Here is an 18,482-nt window from a genome sequence, read left to right as displayed (position 1 = left end):
GTGTTGCGATACATTATCGGACATTATGAATACCACAAACAACATGAATGCTCTCTTCTCTCATGTTGAAAATAATACAGGACTGTTTAAAGGCACATGGTTTGACTTAGTGGTATTTATCTTACCTGCAGAGGGGTTCCACAAGATCTTTGTCCAGGAAGTCATGATCCTTCTTCACGGAAGAGATGTCAATGGGAAACTGAGAGTCTACAGGAGGAGATCATCTCGATCAGAATCTGCTCTGGTTTAAACAGCAACACACTCCTAAACAGATGTTCGCCCCATCATCTCAAAAAAGGCTAAATGGACACATGCATTTGCAGCATTGTATTATTATCGAAGGCAGACATATAACTGAAGCAGAAGGAGACAGCATTCTTTCCAGAGAGCGATCCAGAGAGGGACAGCCACTGCGTTGTTAAGGACATTATAATGGTAATGAGAAGAGACAGGGTTTTCCCAAATAACGACACACAGACTTGTGTAGGCATTACGTTGTCCCGCTCTGGGCATGGGCCTTCTCTTACATAACCACAAAGACTAACTCCAGACCTCTGACTCCTAAAACATCAATGCTTTTATGTGGTGTTATTACGTATTTTTATGAAAAGCATGGCAGGTTTCTTTAAGTCAAAAAACAGATATACTAGTTTAGTGAGTGGCAGCAACTCCAGCATCAGCTTCATAACTAGAAATGAACCCACCTACCTTCAAACAACTGGGCGTATTGAGGGAATCCTGCTGCTCGCAGCCAGTCACATGCTTCCTTAGCTTCGAGTTCTGAAACACAGAAATCTTTTCATTAGTCTGGAATACACATTTACATTCAGTCATTTTGACAAAATCCAATGGAAACCATTTAAAACAGATCAACAAGTGTCTACCATCGAACATAGATGTAACTGGACCATACTCCACAATATATTTAGTATTTTAGTAGCCCTGGCTGTTTAAGGACCCCCTGTCTCTTACATGTACAGACTTGAGGCTTTCCAGAACTGAAAGTCTGATATTTCCAGAGAACTAAGAAGGTGAGATAAACAGGAGAGCCCAGACAGGAGACATCCCTGGACAGTTAGACAGCGCTCATATTTAAGAGGTTGCCTGTAAAAGTCATATACTGTATATCCTACCTATACCTCTGGAAATGTTCAGATTTAAGTGAGCGGATTTGCAAATATGTGAACTTCACTTCAAACTTCACCTCAATATTGAAATCAACAAATTAATATATGGGTTCCAAAAAATACATCAAAGCCAGCAAACAGCATCGCCATTCTCGATGTCTATTTATTTAACCTGCAGAAATAATCAGTAATCACAAGTCTGTTAACTTGTTGAGGTGCCAGACTGTCTGTGTGTAGCAGCTGTCCTGCTGGCCCTGCCCACAGAGATGACCCGTGGCTGGGTCTGACCCCTGCTGACCCCCTACCATGACGTCTGCTGGCTCAGAAGCCTGGTGACAGGGAGGCTCAGACACTCAGCCTGAAAGGAAACAGACCGTTCTCACTTCCCCATTAATGCTAATGGAGTTGGGGCTCATTTAGTGCCACCAGAACACTGCCATGGAAACAGCACAGGCAGGACACATGGGGCCATTTCCCAGAAAAAGACATTCAGTACCATCAATGAGAGATTGTCAGTAACATTTTCAGTGTACAGCATTGTAAACACAATCTCAAAACAGTTTAAGAACAAAATCCCCAATACATTAGTCTCCAGAAACACAACACAACAACCCCCTCAACCCGACACCAGACCACCAGTCAACACAGCTATAATGAGGACTCCAAACAGGTACACCATCATAAAGATGTCAATGTCTATGGAGTTTGATGCAGAGTACTCGACGCAGCTCATAAATAACATCTGTCATGGTCATAAGGTAGTAACAGAGCAAACCTTTCACTGAGTCTTCTCTCATACCAGGACTTACCTCTGTCACAATGAGACAACAGTGGCCTTTCTCCCTGGACTGACCGCCAACTGAACCAATATTAACATTTCCCAGAGAGTGGCCTTGCCTTGGCTGACAAAATTCCCTGTTTACCCCATAGACCGCGTAGTGAGATGAACAGACGAGTCAACATGTGAGCTCTCAAAGCCTACCTGCTGTACCTGCAGTTCCCAGCTGGGTCACCTGAAGGTACCGCTCCTGTCCCCCTGGCCCAGCCCTCCCAGGTGGGCGTCAGGCCTGCATTGTTTCCCCTGCACCACCCAGCCACAGGGCTGCCAGCTCATCTCTGCGTCCCACAGCCCCCTCGTTAGATGACTGGGGACATGAAACATGAGCTGGGAATTCCTCTGTTCACCATTCTGTAACATTATAGGGAGACATTCTGTACCGTTGTCTTGTTTTCCCAGGAAATCTCCAGGATAAGAGACTATGCTGGCCCCTTACCAGAATCGCAACTCACATTTACTACTAAGAACTGAAGCGTTCAAAAATGCAGTATTTGATTGCAGTGTCACGAAAGGATGAATAACAGTGGCCAGGGGACACCATGATCCCAGCATGCCAACCAGATGTGTCTCATGAGGACAACACCTTCCTCTGTGTTATCATATATCTTATGTAACACTGTCCAACAGGGACATTCTTATGTAAGGTATATTATACTGTAGGTGAGCCCCAGGGCCGGAGATGACACACTTGGACAGAATCTGGGATCAACAGAAACCAGTTTTGCCAACAACATGACCGCGTTTAACAGCTCATTCACATTCCACTCTATTCCTCCAGTTGGGCAAGAGCCAATAGTACGCAAAGGTTCAATATTTTGTTAATTATAACTTTTAATGAGAAATTAAAAAATCCAGATTATACTGTTAGTTTAACTGTTGCTCAGACTCAGCAATAGGGATACAGTATATCAACATAAAAGATCAAACAAACTAAATCATATTCTTACCAAACTTCAATAAAAGATCAAATAAACTAAATCATATTCTTACCAAACTTAAACAACTCCAATTTAGTGTGTAAATACACCAGTGCCCAGTCACAGTATTTCTCCACATTTCTTCTATTGATTAGGTATTCAAAACCAATTGAACAAAACACAGGAAATCGCTGTCTGTCTTAAACGGATGGAACATTTGGTGGTCTACTTACTGGATATTTTCATCATCCAGCCACGCAAGATATCGTTCTAGGATTCACCGAGCTCGCTCAACACACTGAAGCATCTTCATTCCCACGCTGAACCACATTCCTGCTCTCTCAAGACGGGCTTCTGCTGGTGAGGACGGGCCTCTAGTCCAAAGTTCCCTCTCTCTGTTTCTCCCTGTCTCCCGCTCACTCTCTCCCTCTCTCTCTTTCTCTCACTACTGCCCCTAAACTGCCATCTGCCTGTCCCACCCCTAAATCTCTCTCCAGCCCACCCCTTCTAGCTGCCTCCAGCTGCCCCCCTTCTTGCAGCCTCCAGCCCTCTCTCTCCTCCCCTCTGCTCCCTCCTGGTCTGCCCCCTACATCTCTGTCCTCTCAGCACATAGTTGGCAAGGTACACCATGGCTGGAGCCAACCCAGCAGCGAGCACTGCATGTATGCAATGAGCAGCTTTTGTTGCGCAAGATGCGGCGAATCCCTCCCTAGTCTCACAAATAAGACTGAAGGGACTTTTGGGTCCTGAGATTAAGCCTTTGCTACATGAGACATACTCATTCATACCCCATCATTAAAATGAGCTGTTTCTTATTGAGGAAACGGTCCCATCTAAAACGATGTGCAAACTCCAGAGCTGTTCAGCTGAGCAGCACATTGTTTGGTTTGGAGGGGGGGGGGGTCAGAGTCCAGATGTTATTCCAGAAAATCGTTTAACGGAAAATCGGAGGAACGGAAAATCGGACGCAGCTGAAGTGGGGAAAACCATGACATAAACTGTGAGCTATCACCAGTCATGAATCACTCTGAGACACTGGCTTTTCAGTGGAGTACATCACCACTGACTGCTTCCTCTTATTCTCTATTCTCACCCATTAGTCTCACCCCTACTGTCACCCCCTCAGGCCCTAGTCTCACCCCTACTGTCACCCCCTCAGGCCCTAGTCTCGACCCTACTGTCACCCCTCAGGCCCTAGTCTCGCCTTCTCCTTTGTTTAAACTAAATGGTTATCAATGAAAACAGTAGAAGGCTTAACTCCCAAACTGTTGGCACAGACAACTCACCAGGCTTCAGAATCAACTCATCAATTAATTTAAAGGGGAATTCTGAAATTAACAAATAACAGGCTTATTGTACAGTATGCTTTTGTGTATGGATGTGTTGATTTGATTAATTTTGGTAAAATCTCAAGTTAAGTTTTGACATGAGTCCATGGCATTCATCCATCACGCCTCCTGGCATTAGTACAACTCAGACCAGGATACGTGCTGGTCTGCCTGTGCTAATGTTTCCTCTTGTAAAACTTGACTCTGGAGCCAGGGCTCAGTTTAGTACAGAGGTAGGATGACGCATGTGAATTCATTCAACACTTAACAATATTTACATTTCGCCTTTGACTAGAGTTTCATGAAAGCACCCTAAAACAAGACCCACAAGTACAATGGCTGCAGTCTAAAGAGACAAGCAGTGTTACTGCTTTTCAGACTTTGCCCTCACGCCCCCCCCTTCCCCCTCCCCTCACTGAGTGAATCATCCAGACAGGCAGCAGAATACCTCAGAAACACAGGTCATGACAGACTATTACTGTACACGGTGATTGTCTGTATGAAAAACACCTGGGGAGAGCAGTCAGGGCCGGGGGAACATCTTGACTGACTGTCTCGCCTGAGGGAAGTGTTATGAGTGATAACCCAGGAGATGAGGAGGTGGAGGTGAGGCCCCCTCCCTCCCCCACAGTGACACTGCTGCACACAAAAAACCTGTCTGTCACAGTGGCTGTCTGACTGGAAGAGCAAAAACAAAGAGACTGACCACAGGCTCTGTAGTCAACCCAAACCACAACATCTGATGTCTCATGCCCAAAATAGTTCCAACCTTTCAAAGACTTAAATGGTGCGTGTCAAGAAGGGAAGAAGAGTGTGATAGCCAGATAATGGACAACATACAAACATGGACAAAAAGAACCCATGAAGAACACACATGTTGCTCGGACCCTGATCCCAAGACCATGACTGAGACGGACTTGCTGTACAGAGAGACCCAAGGCTTCCATAGTGAGAATAGGAGACGCTGGCTAAAGCAGCGTATGGTGGATTAATACTGGACTGCCCCAGGTCATTCGTCATGTCGTGGGAAGAAAGCCATGCTATTTTCCGGAGCAGGTTTTAATTAACATAGCCCCCCAGGTGTTTCAGGGTCCCAGTGGGCAGCATCCATGGCACAATGTGCCACAATCATGAACTTAACAAGAGGTGCCACTCACTAATCTGCCGACATGTCTTCCGTTTCACTTCACAGCATTATTACATACGTAAATGCAGCACTACAGGCACTGGTTTGAGACAAAGGACTGAAGGTGCCTGTCTTAGAGCAGCGACCAGGATGAAACACAATTAGTGGCCATAACAGGCGCTTTGTAACTGCCACTGCATTCATGTTTTTGTGGTTGGCACACGATGAAGCAGTGGGGAAGATTAGACAGAGTTTGTGTTGAATCACACACACACTCTAATTTCATCCTGAGGAAAGCACATGGTCCCTAACCCCTAACATGGTCCCTGACCTCTAACCAACAAATTCAGGTTCAACATTTGTCAGCTCTGCAAGAGCGTTGCCTAGACACCAAAGGTACATTTCCTGAAACACAAATGAGGGAGAAACTACAGATCCCAGTGGGTCTCTGTTAGCCTGGCTGCCAGCCCAACTTCTCCCCGCCCAAAAAAAGATTTGGTCGAGAAGTTGGGTCTGGAGGGTCTCGTATTGGGGACCAACTACAGAAAACCAGAATCTGGGCGAACCAATTAAATTGCCGGGGGGGCTTTATAGGATGATGGACAGATGATCAACAGTAACGTAATCACCCACGTCACAAAAGAGCGTTTAAGTTGAATTCGTTTTGAACAAACATGGCTACCGCTGGAGATCTGGGATGTTATGATTCTGCCATCGAGTCTGTTTTAGAAGACATCGACAGCGCATTAATTTTGAAAGAGGAACAGAGAGACGCAATCAAGGCATTTGTCAATGGAAAATATGTTTTTGCCGTCCTTCCTACGGGATTCGGTAAAAGTTTAATTTATCAGCTGGCCCCGATGGAGTTGTAATCCTAAACGGAGAACTTGTTCGTATATGCATTGCCCTTTATTGTTTCGCTCAAAAAGGTTGACCGTGTGAACAAGTACTCTCCCTACCCTTAAATTAATTTTACAACACCGGCAAAAATCGTTTGTATTCATTCTTCAAGCATACTTCAAGTCTGCTTGTAGTTTAGTTCTGTTGACAACAACTATGCGGTGCTTAACATACGTCACATACTCTGTTGCTCTGATTGGTTGTAGATCTATCCAATTGAGCGAAGAGGCATTTGTTTTCCAGGCTCGTTTGAAACACGCCCTGTAGTCAAAGCCCAACGGAGAGTTCTCAGACTCATATTCTGACTAGAATTATGAGTATGACAACGTCAGGCTAGGTCTCTGTGGCCTGTGGAGCCAGTCTCGGACTGGACTACAGGCTCCACTCTGCAGAGGATATTAGAGCTTTTGGACTCCTCCTGGTCCAGAATACAAAAAGGGAAGTCAGATGGCTGAGCGGTTAGGGAATTGGTGACTCAAAAGGTTGCCGGTTCGATACCTGCCCGTGCGAAATGACGTTGTGTCCTTGGGAAAGGCACTTTACCCTACTTGCCTCAGGGGGATTGTCCCTGTACTTACTGTAAGTCACTCTGGATAAGAGCGTCTGCTAAATGACTGAATGTAAATGGTCGTTCAACATGATGGCGCCCAGCACAGGCTTGGACAAGAGCTCACATACATCTCTATAATCATTAGAGCATGGTATCAGTCTACAGTTTTGAATTACAATGCTAAGATCCATAATCTTTGCTTTCTCTGGTAAATCTTTTGTCTTACCTGAACCATAATCGTAACAAGCAACATTTTGTCAAGTGCACCCTTATTTCTCTAGTTTACAGTGAGTAGAAGAGAGGCACTTGTCTAAAGGTTTTGACATTCTGAGCAGTTCTGAAGCTGACCAAAGCTGCTGTTGCTTACCACTGACAAAGCCTGCTGGGTCAGAAGTCACATCCGCTGTGTTTTTGTCTCTGAAGGTCCTGTATTGAATTCAAACAAGAGTAACACAGCTGTGGTAACACTCGGCTTCGCCTCTGAAGGACACCCAGAGAGAAGAGGCTTTCATCTCAGGAGTAATAACCCTTTAACTCTCTCTGCCTCAGATCCAGACTTCACTTCGTCAGCAAGACTTAGCTACAACTGCCTCCTGGGGCAACACTCCTAAAACAGGAAACCCAGGCTGATAGATGCAGGAACCATCACAATAACCTCCACAATGATAGTTAGAGGATATTCCTAATGTTATGCTACTCATGGATTGGGGGTTGTACTGACGTTGTTAACGTTTCCTTAATGAAGGAAAATCACGTTGAGTTGTTTAAAAAAGTAGACAGCCACATGGTTTCACTTGCTACATAAAAAGAGGATATGATGACTGATGTCCTTCTACAAACAAACAACCAAACATTGAACTGCTTGAAGGGCTTCCTCATAATGAACCAGGTCCCCCGCTTTAACTTATCCCTTAGATGGGGCTTAATGAAGCAGTCATGGGGCAAATACTGGGGCCATGCCAAAGCTCAACGATGACCCCCCCCCCCCAACCCCCCCAGATCCCCCCAGCCCCAGAGTACACTGCAACACCTGCCTTCTATTATGGCCCTTTAGGGTAAGCGAAGCCTCAGGAAAAGGGGCCTCAGAGCAGAGCACCTAGGGAGAGGAAACACCTCTACCATCTCCAGAGCGCCCCACACCTCCATATTTCCTCCTAGAACGCCAGACAGAGCAGAAGTCAATCAGCAGAGCATGCTGCCAGATCCATATAGCAGTCACACACAAGCTATGGCCCACAAGATAAACACTTCCAGACGTTGGACTGCAGCCATTTTCCCACACTTGCTAAAGTGTTTTGACAACCATCTTGTAGGCCTTTATGAAGGATTTACTTTTTTTGTGAGAAAAACATCAACTTGGTCTTTTGGAGATTTCCTTTTCATTTCATGAAGGCATACCTTATCCAGCCCCCACACCATCCCTCAAGACCAAATCCCCTGCTTTGTCAAGTAATCATTGTGTTAGTTGGAAAGATAAAGTACTTTTGGTTTGAGAATACATAAGCAAACCAGGCCAGATGAATGAATGGTTTGGATAACAGTGACATGCATCAAGGGCAAGCTATCCCTGATTAGATTCAAAAGTTTTCCTTTCTCAGAAAAATGATAACATCATCCACAGGCCTGTGTGTCTTGGTCTTAAAGACAAAGGCATGTTTTATTAAATGGACCTGAGCAGTATTTTCTAAAATAACAGCACACCATGTATGAGTGCTGAGGTAGTCTATTGTAAGAAGTGAGTGTATACGGTGCTTTCCCTGTGGGCATCAGGGCTGGCTCCATATGCAGACACAGGCTCACAGAGAAACTTTCCAGACTCTCCACTTTCATATTGGCCTGGCCGCTTACTTGTCTACCTGCCTACTTGTCTGCCTGCCTACTTGTCTGCCTGTCTGCCTACCTACCTGCCTGCCTGTTTGTTTGCCTGCCTGCCTGCCTGCCTGCCTGCCTGCCTGCCTGCCTGCCTGCCTGCCTGCCTGCCTGCCTGCCTGCCTGCCTGCCTGCCTATCTGTCTGTCTGTCTGTCTGTCTGTCTGTCAGTGTGCGTGTGTTTTGTTCTGACTATAGTTGTCCTTTGATGTGCATGTATACCCTCTTCTCCCTGTCATAATGCAGGCATGTATGCTGCACGTCTTTCTCTGTGATTGCATGCACCAACACTGTCATTAGGTTTTCCATGTTCGCTGCGTAACACACCTTGAGGAAGATTTCAATGTGTATTACAGATAAACACACCACTAACTGACCTACAATCACAGCTTTGACATGAAAAGCATAGACTTACAGATCAACACCTCCTTAAGCCTTGGCTCCCACATGAAGCCGTGGCATGGAAGCCTTCTGGTTTAGACAAGCCAACAAGTTTGTGTATATAGTCTTAGTTGTGTTAAACATGTAGGTAATGCAGGGAAGATACAGGAAACCCACAGAGGGAACTAGTCTGTTGATCCTACAATGTGGGTGTGTGTGTGTGTGTGTGTGTGTGTGTGTGTGTGTGTATGTGTGTGTGTGTGTGTGTGTGTGTGTGTGTGTGTGTGTGTGCGTGTGTGAGTGTGAGAGAGGGAGAGAGAGAGAGAGAGAGAGATAGCTCCTACTCACTTGGACATGGTCCCAGAGAAAACAGCATGGGAATGGTCTCAGAGAGTCAGAGGGTAGAGAGGAGGCCAGTATCTGAGGGGTTCAGAACGAGGGCCCCTACCGTGAGAACCCTCTCAGGGCCAGGACAACAAAGGCAGGGACCCATCCCCAAGGACCTGCAGCTCCAAGCCTAATTAGCTCCATCAGAAGAGAGCAGGAATGCCTGGAGAGGCTACAGTCACGACCACATGGCCATAGTACATCATAACGCTACAGAGTGGATGGATGGAGTTTTACAATGTAGTCGGCTTTTCAGACTAAGGTCGGGAAACACTGCTCAAAACAGTTCAATAGACAGATATTTTTGATTGACGACTTAAATAATGTGAAAGCTCAAACTCTGGCAAGTGAATCCTGAACTAATGAGCAGACCTGAAGATGAAACACACACAAGCAAAACAATTATTTGATAGATTCATATTTGATTGGCTTATCTACTGTATTTGTACGGTATCGATGTATTCATCAAGTTTTGTTGTCCAAATAAATGCTCAGAGGCTCTGCCTCTTGACAGTTTTCCCAACTTGTGAAGCGCTTTAGACATTTCAACCAGAGGGGGGCGACAACGAGTCAAAATACAGCATGGCAGAAGTGGAGCTCTGAATTCAACTATTCAACAACTCAACAATCAACAACAGCAGTCCATTTCAAGAAGTGGGTATACATACACTCTTTCCTTGATTTTATGTCCACTTTATAATGTAGTCCCTTTATTTGTCAAAAAAAGAACAATGCTTCCTCTGTCAAATAGATAAACAAAAGATACATGACAATTGAGATAAACCACAATAATCCCTGTGTTCTACACAGTCTCAGCAACAAGTCAGCAGTGGGATTTGGAGGGGAAATCACCATATGAACTCGGTGACTGCAGTGAATATGTGAGTAGGGAAAGTTTTCCAGCATGTTCTGTTAATCTGTGACTTTTTTGTTGCATTACATTGGAGCTAAGGTATTTATCCTTTCAATAATCAATGATTAGCCCTGTCCATGTCAGCTGTTAACATGCCAGCTAGTTGTCGGAGCAGCAGGGCTGTCAGGATAGGAACTTCTCTCTCGTCGCTCTAGGTAGAGGAGCCTGAACTCCTGTCAAAAGGAAGGCCAGTCTAGCCTGGTACACGGCCCTACATCACTGGGAAGGTTTGTTACTTTCATGCCAAGGTCAGAAAGAAGGACACATACCATAGCAGCATATCTGCTGCATTATCTGATTAAATCTTGTCACTTTTTGTTAAAGCCCTGTTTAACCAGGCTTAAACATACAAAGATCCCAGCTGGCTTGGCAGACAGTCTACCCTATGGGCACACACTTCAAATCCTTTCCATTTAAATGAAGAGCCTTCTAGAGCTGTTTCACATGCAGATTGTAAGAGCTGCAGTTGTAGGGCATCACTGATGAATAATTCAATGCTCTGAGATGTAGTTTTGAGTAGGCTAACCAGACCCCACAGCTTGGAAAGGGATTTAACATTATTACAGTATATCAAAAGACTGAGCAACTCCCATTTGAAAAATCCAAACCCCTTTTAGGTTCCAGGTTCCGAGCATGGGCTGAAGGAGAGGAGGTGAGGAGAGGTGAGGGGAGAGGAGGTGAGGAGAGGAGGGGAGGGGAGGGGAGGGGAGGAGGAGAGGTGAGGGGAGGTAAGGAGAGGAGGGGAGAGGAAGTGAGGAGAGGAGGTGAGGAGGGGAGAGGAGGTGAGGAGAGGAGGGGAGGGGAGGGGAGGGGAGGAGAGGAGGAGAGGTGAGGGGAGGTAAGGAGAGGAGGGGAGAGGAAGTGAGGAGAGGAGGGGAGAGGAGGTGAGGAGGGGAGAGGAGGTGAGGAGAGGAGGGGGGGGGAGGGGAGGGGAGGGGAGGGGAGGGGAGGGGAGGGGAGGGGAGGGGAGGGGAGGGGAGGGGAGGGGAGGGGAGGGGAGGGGAGGGGAGGGGAGGGGAGGGGAGGGGAGGGGAGGGGAGGGGAGAGCTTGCCTTCTTGAAAGCTAAAGTGCTCTTCACCTCCTTTCCTCCACTGTTAAACTGAAGGGGTCTGTGGACACAGATCTGGCACGTCCCTCAAGTAGGCTGTACTTGTGCTTAAAGGATGCAATAGAATGGAATATTACAAGACTTACATAGTTATACAGTCAGGACAAACAAACACCTAGGGCACTATTTGGATCTCAGGGTAAAGATGAATTCATTCAGCACCACACAGCTGCCTAGCAATGACGAATGTCAGCTGGCCAGGAATCGGCCACACCAACGTCAAACAGCCGTGAAGCTCCTGAGGGGGCAGACCGGACACTGACCTTTGTCCAGAACACAAGCCTCCTTCAGTTAAGACATGAGGAGACACACTGAGTCAGCATGGGAGCCTTTAGTCATGCTTCGATAAGATAGTGACCAGCTACAGCAGCACAGCCATATTTCAATGAATATTTAGGAAGAAAACTAACTTTCAATATTGCTTTGAAAAATATAAGGACTACCCCACACAAATATACTTTACACTACCAAACATCTGGGTAAATATATAAACATTAGTTAGTTCCCATCTGGTTAGTGTGGCCACTGACTGCTCTAAAGAGTATTTAAAACATGCACTGTCAATAGCTATCGTCCATAAAACCTTGAGGCTTTGCACCATAAACAGCTTTAGCCACTCAGAAAACAGTGACATATTAAGCAAAGCAAGTCGAGAATCTAGCAGGAAATTTCCTCTCCATAAAGGCATAAATAGCTCATTGAATCCACACAGAGGTGGTTGTGTGAATAAGCATGTGTGGACAAACAAGTGTGCGACTGTTTAGATGTATGTGGGTGTGTGAGAAAGAGCAGGACACAGAGGGTCTACATAGTTCAATCTGGGTGTGAAACTTTCCTTTTCCAATGAGCAGCTGGTGCTGGAATTCTCTGGGTCTGCTGCCCAAATGGACCTTGTTTCGAGGCTGAGGAGATCTACCAGATGGATCTAGTCCTTGACCTCTGCAGCAGGCAGCTCCACACAGATGAGTGAGAGGATACTGTTCAAGCCCCTAGCCACACACACAGGAAGGAGACACATTTCTCTGCATCTCATACAGGCCCCTTTCCTGGAACACATATCCAGTTCCAGTAACAACCTTTACAGATATTGGACCTTAGAACTTTTGGGAATCATTCTTGCATCAGAATGATCTGCAGTGTAGCTTCCTATCCTATTCAATGCCACTGGCTTAATTTATTGACAGAATGAGTACCCAAACAAAGCTTAGGTGTCCCTGAAATATCATCAAATTGGAAACATGACTAAGACCCTACAAGCCTCCCTGGAATTCAGACTGAAACAATACATGACTTACTCTCCTAGTCACTATGGCCCCCACTCACTTTCAGCCTGCTATGTCAACACAGCAGAGCAACTGGAATGCAGGACTGCAGCGTGCATCAGGGCCAAAGCCAGCCTAGTCAGACCTGGAACAGACCCAGTCAGACCTGAAACAAACCCAGTCAGACCTGGTATAGACCCCAGTCAGACCTGGTATAGACCCCAGTCAGACCTGGTATAGACCCAGTACCAATCCACTTTAACAGAAATCAACGTATTATTGCCAAGTCACATCTTTACACAAGTAGAAAACACAAACTTCCAACATGAGGGAGGTGGAATATACACCTGTTGTTCTCACGGCTTGGAACAAGACAGCTTCGAATTTTGAGGAAGTATTCAAGGAAATGAATAATAATAACAACTGCTACACATTTCAGACATCTGTTGTCATCCCAGCTGACCTAAAAGTTATTTTTTTCTGACACACCAGACATCTTTGATCTAAAAACGTCCGGTGAAAGTCTTCACCGCATGACTTCAAAAGCCCTGATCTTCAAGATCTCTGTGTGTGACAAGCATTCCTACACTGAGCTCCAGGAAGTCTGGATACATAACAATAACTCTAGTGTCCTTTATCTCTGCAGACACTCGCCTGAGAAGTCGTCTCAGTCCCCTGTGATACAGAAGGCATCTGATGACAAGGTCCCCACTGGGACTCGTGCCAGGTAGAGGGGCTGAGGTGAAGGCTTCTGCTTCTGGCAGGCTAGGCTGTGAAGAGAGGCCAGCTTGGCTGCTGAGGCAGCTGTGGCCAGTCTTTGATCAGGTTCCAGGGCCCCCACACCTGCAGGTGGGAGGGACAGGGCAGCAGGACCCTTTTCCCTCCTGTTGTTATGCAGAGTGACTGGTGCCTCCAGTCCTGTAGAATCCCCCAGTCTCCAGCTTCCAGCCCCCAGACTGGCAGGATCTCCCACCCTCCAGCCCTAGCCCTGCAGAATCCCCCAGCCTTGCACAATTCTCAAGCTTCCAGCCTCCTGGCCAGGTGAGACTCAGACACAACTGAGGACAAAGTTGAGGGGAGGGTCTGGCGACACTGGGGTCACACCCTGTTGTACACAATGTACCTCTAATTACCAGACACTGGGGGCAGGCCAACAAGAAATGGTGTGCTGGGGTATCTGTTTACATACTAATACTACCAGTACTCACAATAAACTAATAACCATTCTCTGTAGTGATTTGAGTAGAGAAAACAAATGAAACTGAGTGCACAGACTAATACATTATAAAGAACCTGATACTTAGTTATGAGTCTACAAGGCCACAGAGAGAATCACAAAGCTGGAAATAGAGACGCCTGTTTTATTGGGTGTAAGCTGCTCTGTCAATTTTGTAAATGTATCCCTTTAAAAGAGGACGTAATTAAACTGTTCAAAACAAATCAAATGATAAATAAAGGTTGGTACCTGTATTTAACATGTGGCACACCTTGATAAGGCTCACACAAAGAAAGAGTATCATTAAGCAACAGTGGACTTCTGAACGAGAGCAAAGTTCATAACAGAAGCTTCGACCTGAACTAAAGCGCTCAACATCCAGCAGGACACAGCTCTCCCTACTGTACCTCCAGCTATCCGCTTGAGGAGCTGCTGTCTGGCGATGATCCTGCCCAGCCTGTACCCGGAGCGCCTCCTGGTGTGGTCCAGTCTCAGGTAGATATCCTGGGTCTCTGGAGTCATACTACCCAGACACTCAGAGGCCTCAGGTAGCTGTCTGTACATGGCTACAACGTTGGGCTCCCTCCACATAGGAACCCTGAAACACACTCTCACACAAATACTTTCCCGCTCCAGCCAGTAGAAGACTTCACATCCAGGCGCAACAAGCCCCGCAGTGAGCTGAGAAGGACAGTAGAGCCTAGTGGGAGGAGTGTCCTTCACCACCTCCCTAGGTCAGGTGACCATGAAGCAGCCAATAACAGGACAGCACTGGGAGCTCTGCCCACCTTGCTGAGCTGAATCCAAAGCCTGTGCAAGTGCTCGTCAGCTTTCCCTTAGTCTGGAGGGAAATATAAATACCAGTGGAATGCCTGTGAAGTAAGTAAGCAGAGCAGGCGGGCGGTTGAGGGTCCGCCCTGCCCAGGAACAAGCCCTGTGCTGTGGGCCTCCACAGAGGTGCCAAGTTTACTGAGAAGAAGTGTTAGTGGAATAGCGTACTAGGGAGAGTAAAGTACTGAGGGAGAGGGAGGGACTAGTTGCAATGTGACTGAATGCTAATCCCTGCTCCCCATCCCCAATGTAAGCCCACTCCCCCTCCCCCATCCTCCATCTACAGCCCTCTGTGTATCCCTGCTGCCCAGCATCCACACCCAGCAGGACTCCACAGGAAGCCAGACACCTTGGGAAGAAAAGGTTTGAACCTAAACACCTACATAAAGACACGTTACCTTGCCACAGAAGAGGCAAACAGGAACTTGGCCAAGCACCCCTTACAATGCTCCTTATATAGGGAAACTGTATCATGATACAGTTAGTACCCAGTTGTAAGTATGGGGTGATACACAGCGGGACACACTAGTCTACAAACTGAAACATAGTCAACACAACTAGAGCCACCCCCTGCCTGTCACAGCCAGCCACTCAACTGTCACCCGTAGTCTGAGCACACAGGCTGCCTGTGTAGACAAACCACAACACATGTGAATAGGGTACAAGTGGGTACAAGTGGGCAAGCTACCAAGTCAAACTTCTTCCTGCCTGTTAAAAACCTAACTGGGTTAGGAAACACAAAGACCACAATTCAACCGCACACTTCAAAACCTACCCTGCAATTTTTCTTAGACTCTTCCTGGTTTTAACGACCTTCACTCATACCCTGACCAGTGTCAAGGGTATTTTGGACAAAGCTGTTGGTGCAGGTGGTGCAGGTTCTGGCAGGTGGTGGGGTGACATTGTGCACATTATTTAATCTCTTGATATTTGTGTGTGTCTAATCCTCCCATACTGAGCCCTTTATTCAAGTTGAGCTACAACTTCCTGAACCAACAACAGTGGGATCACACAGTGGTCTCTTGCCTTTGAAAACAGCAGGATTGTGAAAGCACCATGAGGTCTTCCAGCAAGTTTAGTGTTTGTTTACCAACACAACAACATCCATTCCAGCGTGTGTCTGTGAGCGGCATGCCAGGGAGAAATAGCTGTGGCTAAGCATCCTTGAAGTGTTCCTTGTCTTATCAGACCTGTTCAAACACGTCTGCTTTCACAGCCTGCTACCCGGCTCCATGGGCACAGGAATCCTAGTCCCATTCACATGTATGATCATGTGTAACAATATATTCTTCGAGAAACTAGTAAAGCTACTCCTATTTGCACCAAGTTATTTCCTATTTGCACTTCTGGCTGGATGCTAACTGTAATTTCACAATGACGAAAAAGTTGAATCTAATCGTATTTAATCTCATATCTGAGCTTTCATGTTAATTACACCCAGCAAGACAGGAATAGTGGTTAGAAATGCCATTGTGGTCATGTGCAATGGCATGTCTGCTCATATTGAGGTGGGGTTGTGGTGGGTTAGAGCTAGGAGGGAGGTCTGATCTGCCATCAGATGACTGCAACCATCAAGGCTTCCATTACAGTGTTTAGTCATGTATTGCCCAGTAGAGTGTACTATGAATGAGCAATTCAGCTGACATCCAAGGTCTTTGTTGTGTGACCTATTTTGCTGGCTGCACGTCCCTCAGGTCTCTAATCCAGTCAGTAGAGCATCTTTGCTGGGTGCCAGGGGTTAAACGTTCCTCTATCAGACGGAAGCCCAGACCCCTCCAAACCTGAACCAGCGTAGACAACGATTCCAGGTTTTTAATACTTTCACTCATGGATGCCATCAGTTGATCTTCTGCACATGTGAATGTGAATGTCTGCGAGCATTTCACGTATGTGGATGGGAGTTCTCAGGAGTATGAATGTGTGTGAACGTTTTGTGTCTGTTTTTCATACGTGTTTGTGCAAGGACAGTCTGAATTATTTCTTAAATGGCCCTTCCTACTCTCTAATTTCACTTCTTGTGTGATTTTTGTCTTTTTTTAAAGTTGAAAAAATATTTTCTAAAAAAGTTTTTTTAACAAGTTTTCATTGATGAGGACTCTACTCTTTTGAAAGGTTGAAAAAATATTTTCTACAAAAGGTTCCGATTTTTTTTTCTTCATGTATTTGTGTAAAGACAGTCTGAATTATTTCCTGAACGGCCCCTCATAAATGGTGCTAACGGCTGCATCGCTTGTATGCATGGTGATTTGACTGACACCTAGTGGTACGCTGCCAATAGGACACTCACATGTTCCACTTTCAGCTTCACATCTGAAGTTATAATTCTATACAGAATTGAAACCAGTCACTTCTTAAAATCCCACAAGGACACACCTAAACACTATGATCACAAAAGTTTCCAATCGTGCTGGATATTTTAAACACTCTGAAGGGGACCGTCCGGATAATTATAATAAGAGGTGATATCACGCAAAGAGAAACACTATTTGAATCAAAGTGACGAATAAACAAAACCAGTTAAACTCGGTCTGTGTATGAGCCTAGACAGGGGAGGAAGGGATGTCGATGTGGCCAAATAAGTCACACTATTGGACAGAGCATTCTGTTATTATTAAACTAAAGCAAAATAATAACGAAACATTTATTTTGATTTTCTACGTCTTCCAAGTTAGTCTGCTCGTTCACCTGTGCGAAAAATTTCAAGACAATGATTAAAATAATTTCCACTTGTTACCGACCTGCAAGTCGTCGTTCCCTGACATTTTTCCATAGTAAATCCCAAGCTTTCGACGTGGAGTCCCGCAGCTGCTCACTGAAAGATCTCCGTAGCTTTAGTTTCATAGACTTCCGTTTACTTGTCATTGTAAATCCGTGATATGGGCATAATAAAAGAAATCCTCCTAATCACCAACATCCGTTATACTTATTCAAATGTCACTCATTTAGTCCCGTATTGCCTCTTCACCTGGTGCACAGGCTGAGTTACCTTGAAGTCGTAAAGTTGTACATTGTTCCGAAGAAGAGATACATCTTATTATTTTACACCGTTATTTGTGCTCAATGCAATCCAACTTCAATGTTTTTAAATCTTCTTTCAGTACCTATAGAGACATACAGACCTATCGGTACTACATCCACTGTCCGCGTCACAGTGACCAGATGCTTGTTTGAAGTTACCACCAGTCCAAAGCATGACAAGAGCGCGACTTCCCCCTCTCCCCGCTCCATGTCACCCACCCACTATTTCAAACAACGTACACTATAATGCTTAATGTATGAGTCTAAGTTTAAAAAAACATCAATACAAACCGATACAAATATCGGTTCTCATTGAAAACGTCACAAACTCAAAAAAGGTGAGGTTTATTTTTACACACACTTTATGAATAGTTCTACATTAAAGAACAGATCCTATCATTCTAACCCTAATTTAGCTCTGCTTTGGTGGTACCTCTGAGGACAATAATGAAGCAAAAAAAAATCGATATTTGTTTCCTTTGAGAGGTATAGTAAAGCTTCTTGTATCAAACAGTCCAGTAAAATAAAGTTAATTACACCAATAGTAGGCCATCACACATAAATGTGCCCAGGCGTATGTGTAACATCAAACAAGCAATGTTAATTCCTATTCTTCCCAGCAAGGATTATAATTCTAATGAGCATTCTCTTATTCAGACTCTGTCTCAACACATAACTTAATAAAGACTGACAGTTTCCTTAATGAACCTA

General features: G+C 45.4%; 1 protein-coding gene across 6 annotated transcripts in view; it reads right to left on the bottom strand.

Annotated features, from left to right (window-relative positions):
- The window catches only part of stard13b (StAR-related lipid transfer (START) domain containing 13b), a 43,896-nt gene that overhangs the window by 7,187 nt on the left and 18,227 nt on the right, over positions 1 to 18,482 (bottom strand). For 2 of the 6 annotated variants that reach the window (XM_047035372.1, XM_047035373.1), the window contains 2 exons: positions 709 to 780; positions 126 to 207 (listed from right to left, as the gene is read on the bottom strand). In XM_047035372.1, coding sequence (XP_046891328.1) covers positions 126 to 207; positions 709 to 780 — 154 coding nt within the window. Of the gene's footprint in view, positions 1 to 125; positions 208 to 708; positions 781 to 2,109; positions 2,171 to 3,115; positions 3,365 to 14,329; positions 14,615 to 17,491; positions 17,944 to 18,482 lie in introns of those variants that run through there. The other 4 variants (XM_047035375.1, XM_047035374.1, XM_047035376.1 and 1 more) reach the window with 4 other exon arrangements.

This window comes from Hypomesus transpacificus, chromosome 15 (assembly GCF_021917145.1).
Source record: "Hypomesus transpacificus isolate Combined female chromosome 15, fHypTra1, whole genome shotgun sequence".
Lineage (NCBI taxonomy): Eukaryota > Metazoa > Chordata > Actinopteri > Osmeriformes > Osmeridae > Hypomesus > Hypomesus transpacificus.
The sequence above is the reverse complement of the archived record's forward strand: the minus strand, read 5'-3'. Positions and strand labels throughout refer to the sequence as shown.